This window comes from Galeopterus variegatus, unplaced genomic scaffold, assembly GCF_000696425.1.
Source record: "Galeopterus variegatus unplaced genomic scaffold, G_variegatus-3.0.2 Scaffold3105, whole genome shotgun sequence".
NCBI classification, from domain to species: domain Eukaryota; kingdom Metazoa; phylum Chordata; class Mammalia; order Dermoptera; family Cynocephalidae; genus Galeopterus; species Galeopterus variegatus.
In genome coordinates, this window is record NW_007729216.1 from 241743 (window position 1) to 251856 (window position 10114).

The 10114-nt window shown below is 36.5% G+C and overlaps 1 protein-coding gene across 1 annotated transcript in view; it reads left to right on the forward strand.

The window, feature by feature from the left end:
- LOC103599791 (N-alpha-acetyltransferase 25, NatB auxiliary subunit) overlaps positions 1–9756 on the forward strand; it is a gene marked incomplete at its 3' end in the record, with an annotated part of 53931 nt that extends 44175 nt beyond the window's left edge. The window contains exons 16-21 of the mRNA XM_008583966.1: positions 3720–3871; positions 4618–4743; positions 6571–6814; positions 7210–7333; positions 8012–8077; positions 9633–9756. Of these exons, the coding sequence (XP_008582188.1) occupies positions 3720–3871; positions 4618–4743; positions 6571–6814; positions 7210–7333; positions 8012–8077; positions 9633–9756 (836 nt within the window). The remainder of the gene's footprint in view (positions 1–3719; positions 3872–4617; positions 4744–6570; positions 6815–7209; positions 7334–8011; positions 8078–9632) is intronic.
- Between the last annotated feature and the right edge of the window lie 358 nt (positions 9757–10114).

The window sequence follows — 10114 nt, forward strand, 5'->3', positions numbered from 1 at the left end:
AGCTTTTCTGAACAATGGAATATTGGTGTGTTTTCTCAGCATATCATAATTATGTTCTGACAAGCTTCAGGACATGGCCTAGAGGGCTGGAGTAGCAAAGGACAGCTCTGCGCAGGTGGAAAGCTGGCTCTTGTGCTTAGATGGTGAGCTGTGTACCTATCAGGGGTTTTTAGCAACCCCCTGATGGTCCCTTCTGCCCCCCCCCAATGATTGGTATCTCTGTTTAGACTTCATTTAGTGGTACAGCTTCTGATCAGGGAGAGGGGGAAGTATGGGTATCAGCATCTGAGCACATTGCTCAGAAGGTGCTAGCCTGGCCTAGAGGTCAGAAGGGCATCTATAGGACATAAAATCTCCTAGCATGAGTGGGCAGTTGAGTTATAAATCTGAGTTTTTACTGTGTTCAAGTATCTGTGCCTGCCCTCCTCTGTTTTTAAGAAGTTTCACTAACTCAATTAAAAAAAAAAGAATTGATTTTCTCAAATCACATTATTTGGGCTCCCATTTCTGTATTTATAAGGAAGAGATTTAAAGAAACATTTGATTTACTCAAGAACCCTTTTCGAACTTTTGTTTCTCAAATAGCTTTAAGGCAGTGGAGGTAAATAAGGTAGTGGTGGCTGGTTTTCCTCCAGTTTGCAATCATTCAGCATTCTAGAAGAAACATTAAGCATGAAGATTTGGTCAACAAAGGCATATTATTTTGTACTAATAAAAGGCTTTAATTTTTTCTTCCCACAAATATTGTATCTGAAGAGTTGATTTTGGGGGGAAAAAAACCCAAAAAACAAAAACACAGAATATCAAAATATAGGGAAAAGAGATCCCCAGGAGCAATTTGAGAGGTGTGTGATCCTTAGTGGCTTCTTATATGTTTGTTTGGTGTTTTGTGGATGGTTGTGTGTGGCAGGAGTGACTAATACATCTGAATATAAGTGACGTCAAACCTGATAAAATTACAGCATTTCATTTATTTGGGATTAGGACTCTGCTTGAAATTTATTTTTATTTTTATACTACTAACTAAGAAGATGGAGCTTATTTAATTATATTAAAATTGGTAGGGTCCTGGAGGAAAAACAAAATACAGCAAGAAAAATGCATCTTGACCTTAATTCTTAAGTCCCCAAATAAGGAAATATAGACTGTGGTGTGGACTGTTTCCTAAAGGAATCTGAAGCTAAGAAAGATCATGATTGTAGTGTCATATACTGTAAATGTTAAACCTTCTGCTCATAGTATTAGAAATATCTCTCTTCAAAGCCAAAGCTCTGTGCTCTACATCTTTTATTCTTGGTAGTTTTGGGGCTCCCCCAGATGCTTTTCCTTGGGTGACTGATGTATTTCGATTCCTAATTAGCTCTTCGAAAGAACATTTTTACTCCATAAGTGGAAAACCCAGTGTTTTGCTTAGTAAGGTTTTGTGCTGTGGATTGAAATTTATATCCGGAAGGTCTACACAAGGATTTTCTTTCTAGAAAGATCATTGTCTGATGTCATCTTACTTTGGAATAGATTTTTAACAACAGGGTAATCAGTACTAGATTTTCATTTCTCCAAGTCACATATATTTATACTTTAAAAAATTTTTCCTTTAAAATCTCTATTTTAGGTATCCATGAAGATTATTCAGGGGGTTGAGGTCCATGTATTTTGCTAATTTTTACAGTGACCAGGGTTCATTTCAGGAATCCATATGGGATCCAAATAGCCTTGTTGGTGCATAAATGAGTAGAACTAGGTATGGGACAAAATACTTTGACTTTCAAGTCTTTAAAGTGCCTGTGACTTCCGGTTTTTGCCTGCAGTTCCATTAGGGGGTTGTTTCTTCAAAGAGTAATACTTTCACAGCCTTTGTCGTGTTGGTTGCTTCCCAGGGCCTAACGTAGCTCTGCAGTGGTACTTTATGGCAGGGTTAAAGGAGGACTATCTAAAAAAGACAAGCCAGAGAACTACAGCTACCTTCTTAGTTTGTTGAAGACTATTTCCTCTTTGTAGCCCCTTATTTTTCTCTTTTCAAAGCTATTGCCTTTTTTCTAAAGTGGTATTCCATGGACCACTCAGAAATTAAAACTGCCTCTACACTTAGTAAGGCTGGGTTCTCTCTATTAATCATATATCAATCATATTTTGGAACTGTAATTCATAAATTTGATTAGAATCACCAAAGTCATATTTTCATCCTGGTTAATTGCTGAATCATATGTTTCTAACCAGCCAGTTTTTTTTCAAACTAAATTCCTATTGCAAAGGCTGATAGTAAATAAACCTTGCTATGTTTTTTAAGCCAAGGGGCTTAGACATTTGTGTTTGTGTTTAGGGTATCCTGGCCTCTTTTACATGTGGCACATCACTGTCCTTTAATCAAGCTAGAAGTTACATTCTAGCTTTTTCAGATAGTCCTTCTTTAAAACTGCAGGATCACAAGTAATCTTTTTAATTTTCTTGTGTCCGTCCGTCTTTAATTTCTCCAGATACTGCAGGCAAACAGCTCGCCGAGGTGTCCCATGGGGGTTTAAAAGCCGCATCGAATGCAGTTGAATTAGCGCCCGTGGCGCAATCCCGCGGCCTGAAATGAACCCTGCGAGACTGTGTATCAGAGGGTATGTTGTTGACTATTGGCCTATTTTCCTACTGGGCAAACTATTTAGACATAATGGAGATGGGGGCAGAGCTGACTAATTGAGGCTGTGCAAAAAAGACTGGCTTTTCTAGAAAGGATCTTTGTTGGGGGCAGACATCAGCTTTGAGCTTAACACTTTCCTTGGCCCTAAGGGGTGATCTCTTGTCTTATGATCCTGATGGCATAGGCCCACACCCGTGAAATGTTCTTCCCTGAGATTTTCTTCTATTGTGCAGAATTTCTGTTTAGAATTCTTTATCTTGCCTCTGTTCTATTATGTTTCATCCACATATATGTACTAATCTATAATTAAAGCATATGTGTTAAGTGTTCCCTTCACTTATTTGTTTATGGAAATTTCCAGCAGAGGTCTTATGTAGTTTGGATAGACAGGAAACGTGGTTCTTGAAGTCTTTCTGTCCTCAGAATGGATTATGACATGAATTTTTATAGGTCTTTTGTTTTTTGTCTTACTTCTATCCTGATGTAATGTATGTATGACCTGTGTTTGTGATACAGTATTCAGAAACAAACAAAACCTAGGAGTAGCCTGCCTTTTTTGGGAGGAGAGTGATTTTTATTTGGGGTTGGGGTGGAGAGTGGTTAAATTATTCTGGCATTTTGGGAACCTTTGTATAAAACGCAGTTTATCTTAGGTGCAGAAAAACATGGAGTAATATCCCTTCCACTATGGCACTAACCACATTTTTGACCGATGAGGCATAACAAAACCTCCTGTCCTGTTGAATTGAAAGACATGACTGCCAACAGAAAGTCTATGTGATGGTAGCTGCAGCTGGGTATTATGATGATTATTATTTGTAAAGAATAATAATTTGACTCAGGTATAGGAGGGAAGAAAGATAACATTTTAAAAAGCTGATATTCTACTTGGCTAATAATTTGACTCAGGTATAGGAGGGAAGAAAGATAACATTTTAAAAAGCTGATATTCTACTTGGCGACAAAGACTTTTAAGATTAGATTCAAAACCGTAATTAATTTTAGTTCAAGTGTTTTGTTTTGGCTGGCAAGGTTTGCTTACATTGCCTGACCTGAGAAATATTTATACCAAGGTGATGTTTTTCCTTCTCAGACCTCAGAATATATTATTCAAGCTTACAAGTATGGTGCGTTTGAGAAGATCCCAGAGTTTATCGCTTTTAGGAACAGGCTGAATAATTCTCTTCATTTTGCACAAGTCCGTACTGAACGGATGCTGTTAGACCTTCTACTTGAAGCAAATATGTAAGTATTTCATAAGAACTATAAAGGAACTAAGGGATTAGATCAGATGATAAGAGCCTTTAATGGGCTTATGGGCATCATTAGCAGGCTTAAGATAAGGAAAAATGGAAAGAAAGAGAGAGAAAGGGGGCAGGAACAGGGAAGAAAGGGAAAACAGAATGTGGTGCATGTAATGGGGAATGATAAAGTACTGCCAGTCATTTCTCTGGTCCAGTACAGAAGCCAACTAAGCCATTGACATCACCCTCTGGTCCATACCGTGCTTGTAAGATTCCTTTCACCGTACAAACAAGAGAATTCAGGAATTAATGCAGATCCACTTTATTTTGGTTGGGCTTTCAGAAGTGTTTCTCTTGCTGTGTAGTAAACCAGTGTTATATGTGCTTGGTTCTATTTCACCTTCTATGCCTTTTTTTTTTTGGCAGTTGGCCAGTAAGGGGGTCTTAACCCTTGACTTTGGTGTTATAACACGCCAGTGTTATATGTGCTTGGTTCTATTTCACCTTCTATGCCTTTTTTTTTTTTGGCAGTTGGCCAGTAAGGGGGTCTTAACCCTTGACTTTGGTGTTATAACACAGCGATTTAACCAACTGAGCTAACCGATCCGCCTATGAGCCCTTACTTCTTAATAGGAAATCCTTCTTTCCTCTTTCCCTTCCTTTTTAGTAAAACAAAATCCTGGTTAAAACATTTTCATGGTTGTTTTAGTGTTGAAATAATACAAAAATAAATTTTCTGTGTCACAGATCAACCAGCTTAGCAGAAAGTATAAAGTCAATGAATCTTAGACCAGAAGAAGATGACATTCCATGGGAAGATTTGCGAGACAACAGAGACTTAAATGTTTTCTTCAGCTGGGATCCAAAAGACAGGTAACTGTAATTTAACCCCAAGTAGTTTATTATGAAAGAATTAGGATGAATCTAAAATACTTTAAAAATCTCCTTTTTACACAAATATAAAATAACATGTTTATTGTAAGGATCAGAAAATAAAGGTAAGCCAAAGGAAGAAAATATATCTCACCCTGATGTTGGGACTGCTAATTAATCTAAGAGTTAGAACTACTTCACAGCATATATGAGAACAAATTCCAGATGGATTAAAGATTCTACTCTAAAACTCCATATTTTTAAATAAGTGGAGAAAGCCTTTCTTAGCATTATGTCAAATTTGGAAACATGAAGTATTTAACCTCTGCAAATAGAAATAAGATATTTGTTAAATTCTAAAGGTTTGTGGTAAATTGGTAAATTTCTTCATGCATATTAATATCCTTTGTATAGAGAGGGAACTCAATAAATCAATAAGAAAAAGATAACTAAGAAACAAATTGGGCAGAGGACTTAACAAGAAGTTCAAAGAAATACACCTTATAGCAATAAAGATTTGTTTTTAACGAAAAGATTAATACTTGTGGTCAGCCAGGTTCTGTGGAAATGGTTATTGTCATACATGTACATGGGGTTAAAGCTTTATATAGCCTTCTTATAAGGAATTTTAGTGATACATAAGTATATCAAGATTAAAAATGCCACATACCATTTAATTCAGCATATCCACTTCTAGGAAAGTAGAACCTAACATATAAATGCCTAAGCATGCAAAGATGTATGTATGAGGTAGTTCTGAAAATGCTGTGATTTGTGGGTTGCCAAGACCACATTCAGTGATTTGCTAGAAGGACTCAAGGGACTCAGCATATAGTTGCACTCATGACTAAGGTTTATTATAGCAAAAGGATACATGACAGGATTAGCAAGAGAACAAGGCACAGTTGAATATAGAAAACTGCATGCATAGAGATTCATTGCTCTCTCCGTCCTATGAGGGGACAAGCTGACCATGCTCCTTTGTCCAGCAGTGAAAAATGTAGTAATGCATGCGCCATGTTTCTGCCCATGGAAGCCCATTACAGACTCAGTGCTCAATGTTTTTTAATCAGCTGGTTACACAGGTGCAATCTCTGTCCAGCATGTTCCAAAATGCCAGACTCCCAGAAAGAAAGCAGGTGTTTACCATAAGCCACATAGTTTGTACAAACAGTTTAGGCATAGCAAGCCACTCTTACCATTTAGGGACTGGTTAGAGTGCACAGTTCCCAGACAACAGCTAAGGACCAACCTTGCAAGCAGGCCCTTCTAAAGATAACAGCTGCAGGCCTGCAGTGTTAACTCTTTTCTGTACATACTGTTATAAAAAGATGTAGTTTACAAAATAGTGCAAATAATGTGAACCAATGTGTTTAAAATTATTAAATTATATAAATATTATTTTTAGTCACATTTGTATATATCCATATTGCAAAAGTCTGGAAGGATCTATACCAAGCTTGTTAATACTTTGGGTATTTTGTTATCAGGGTACTTTTTCCTTCTGTTTTTTATTTTTATCATTTTTATTTTTTATTTTATCATTTGAATTTTTTATTTATATCAGGTACTATTGATGATACATGTATCATGAGAAAAAAAGAAGTCTTACTTAAGGGAAAAATGATCTGTTACACAGATTATCATTCCCATTTTATTGATAGTGAAATGGGGACTCAAGATTTTGGCTTGTCCAAGATCATTCAGCTAGTAAATGAAAGCTGGGATCATTCCTCAAAGGCATCTTGACTGGTAAAAGCGATCTTTGAAAGATTTGAAGGCAGCAGATTGAATAAAATGGATGGTTTGGGGATGTTTCTGTTTAAGGGATGTTTCTGAAGAACATAAGAAACTTTCCTTGGAGGAGGAGACCATGTGGTTACGAATCCGTTCCTTAACACTGAGGCTGATTAGTGGGCTTCCAAGTCTTAATCACCCTGTGGAGCCAAAGAACTCAGAGAAGACTGCTGAGAATGGTGTATCCTCCCGGATTGATATTCTTCGTTTGCTCGTTCAACAGCTGGAGGTAGCCCTGGAGACAGGAAAGCGGTTCATTGAGAAGGAAATTCAGGTATCATCAATAAGTACTTGACATCAAAGCTACAATAATTATATTTATGACTTTCTTTTTAAAAATAGGAGTTTGGGGTAGGTGAATAGTAAATAGCATTTTGTCCCAGTTTATGGCATCTGTTGGAAAAAGAGGAGTATTATAGACTCAGAGGGAATTGCAGAGACTTCATCAGTATCTGGACTGGATAGTGAGGAAAAGCAAAATAGCTTCTTTTATGATGGTAAATTTTTAACAGCTATAAATAAATTAGTACAGCATTTCTCTTTTCACCATAAAGATTTAGTGATTAGTTTGCTGATTAATGGCTTTTAACTCAGTCACTGAAACAAGTCACTTATTATGTATGAATTTAGATGGATTTAAAGAACATCGTTTTTTCCCTTTCTTTCCAGTATCCTTTTCTTGGTCCTGTACCTACCAGAATGGGTGGATTTTTAAATTCTGGCTGTTCTCATTGTCAGATAAGCTCTTTTTATCTTGTTAATGACATTTATGAGCTGGATACCAATGGTTTAGGTAAGTATGTACTTGCATGTGTGTTTACTGGGTCTTTGTCATTGAAAACTTAGTAAATGCAATTAAATATCTATAACTTCACACATTTGGAAAAATTTGGAGTAGATGGAAGCTGGAAACTATTCTGGAAATGTCTGGTTTAGTATACAAGAGGGTGCGTTTATAGGTTACAAAGTAGTGTTTTAGAAGCTTAAGTCCTTTCCATATTTAAAATCACTTCTTAGGTCCAAAAGTTGAAGAAATTCGTGATTTCTTGAAATACTGTTGGATTTTAGATTGAATTGCATTTTTAAAATGAAGCTCTAAACTTTGTGGAGAAGAGGTTTTTTTCTAAGCTCTCAACTCAGAGAAACACGAATATTTCACAGATCATGCTTACCCCCCTCTTTTAAATCATAAAGTTCATAGTTTCTATCATTTAGAGTATTTGAAGCACATAGATTTCAATTCCTTTTAGTACCTTTGGCAGAAAGATAATTAATGCTTTTACTTTTGTCCTTCCTTTTCCTTTCCTTCATCTTTTTCTCTGTCTCTCAGTAATGGAATTTTGATGCCTGGGGATCTTAAGAGAAAAGAAAATATCTATGTCCATGAGTTGCTTGCAGGCATTGATCTTGCTTCTTTTCCTTACTAAAAATATGAATTGAAAGTTTTTCGTTTTTTGTTTTTCAATTTTAGAGGATACAGTGGAGGTCCAGGAGCGAATAGAGAATAGTCTTAAGTCTTTGTTAGAACAATTAAAAAGTAAGTGTTTTTACTGTGCATTCCTGTATTGTATCTGGTTGTCTGGCAATAGCTTAATTTTTTATAGAAACTTGTGGGAGGGTGGGAGGGTTTGAAAATAATAATGCAAACTTTTTGGAATATTTAAAGACTTGTTCTTAACTATTGACGGTTAAGTTTTGATTCAAAAGTAGTAGATATCTATTATAAAATGATACACAAGTGGTTATGATCTTCCCCCATTTCCCAGGCCCATTCTCCCAAAGGTGAATACTGTTAACACTTTGGAGTCCATACTCCTAGATGCCACCTAAACAGTCATAGATATGCATATGAAAATACATAGTAGTCATTTTTTTTTAACATATGAAAAGGTTTTCTGATTTTAACTTTTTTGTTATCTTGGGTACTTTTCCATGTCAGTTATACACACACACACCACCCATTCATTTTAAAGCTGTATAATATTCTATTAGAAGCGTATCAGTGTTCCAAATTTATTTATTCTTCCATCAGTGACAAAATATATTATGTACTTGAGTTATTTCTCATATTTATACCAATGCTGAAATGAATATCTTGGGACACAGTGTGGGTACTTGATGTGAGTATTTCCTTGGGATTAAATTCTTTTTTTTTTTTTTCCTTTTTGTCTTTTTTCGTGTCCGGCAACGGACCGCAACCCTCAGTGTCATGCCCGCACCAGACTGGGACCGGCAACAGGATCGCAACCCTCAGTGCTGCGCCCGCCCCTCACTCAGCCAGTGAGCGGGAACCGGTCTGTATGTGGGATCCGAACCCTCGGCGGGAGCGCCGTCGCGCTCTCAAGCGGTGCACTGTAGCAGTGCGCCACCGGGCTGGCCCTAAATTCTTAATAATATAATTATTTGGGGCTGAGCCCGTGGCACACTCGGGAGAGTGCGGCGCTGGGAGCGTAGCAGAGCTCCCGCTGCGGGTTCGGATCCTATATAGGGATGACCGGTGCGCTCACTGGCTGAGCACGGTGCGGCCGGTCTCAAAAAGGACAAAAAAAAAAAAAAGAATATAATTATTTGATAAATGGGTACATATATGCATTTTCAATCTGTAAGGGTCTTTCTTTTCAGGAGCCTAAATGGTCTTTTATTTTATTGTCCAAGTGAAGAATGTCTGAAAATTAGAAGATGATCAAGATTATGAGAATAAGACATAGTATTTGTTTTGAAGATGCATTTCTACAATGCACCTTCTTGGTTTTTCAGTCCATAATGGTACAAGTTTTTCTAAATCATTCACTGGAGTCTTAATTTCATTGTACCTATGGCCTATTAGTGAAAAAAATTTAGCTGGTGTTTAGATCTTATAATAAAGGGCACGTTTTATATTTTGAAGAATATGGAGCGGTAGTCAACATGGCTTTTTAATGAGCTTAAAATAGATATCCTTTGGAATTTGGTTCTTTGAGGAAAATGAAAAAAAAACTTTCTGGATTATGCTTTTATATTTCCTTATTCTTTATTAAATTGTGCATTGTGTTCTTAAAAATAGTATTGAAACTAAAGCTGAATTAAACCATAGAATATTTTTCTGTTTTCAGGTGTCTTCAGTAAATGTAAAGGTGATCTCTTAGAAGTTAAAGACAGTAACTTGAAAACACATCCTACTCTTTTAGAAAATCTAGTCTTCTTTGTTGAGGTATGTTTTTGTTCTCTTTGTGAAAGGTGTGCTTTTTCTTAGTGGTAGCCAGGACTCATTTTTCAACAGTTAACTGGTAATAGGCACCTTACACCTGCAATTTAACACCTGCCCGTGCTTTTGTTAGTTGAAAGCAGTTTAAATCATTTTCTAAACCAAATCCTTCCAAGAATACCAATAAAATTTTATTCATAATGCTTAGGTAAAACTTCTCAAAATTTGCTTTACTCGTTGCTAAGTCACCATATTCATTCCAAATCTAGCTATTTTCTCTTCATTCTCCTTTCTGACTCACTCTTTTTTTTTTTTTTTCGTTAAATTTTCATTTTGTCAATATACAATGTATATGATTATTATGGCCCATCACCAACACCTCCCTCCCAC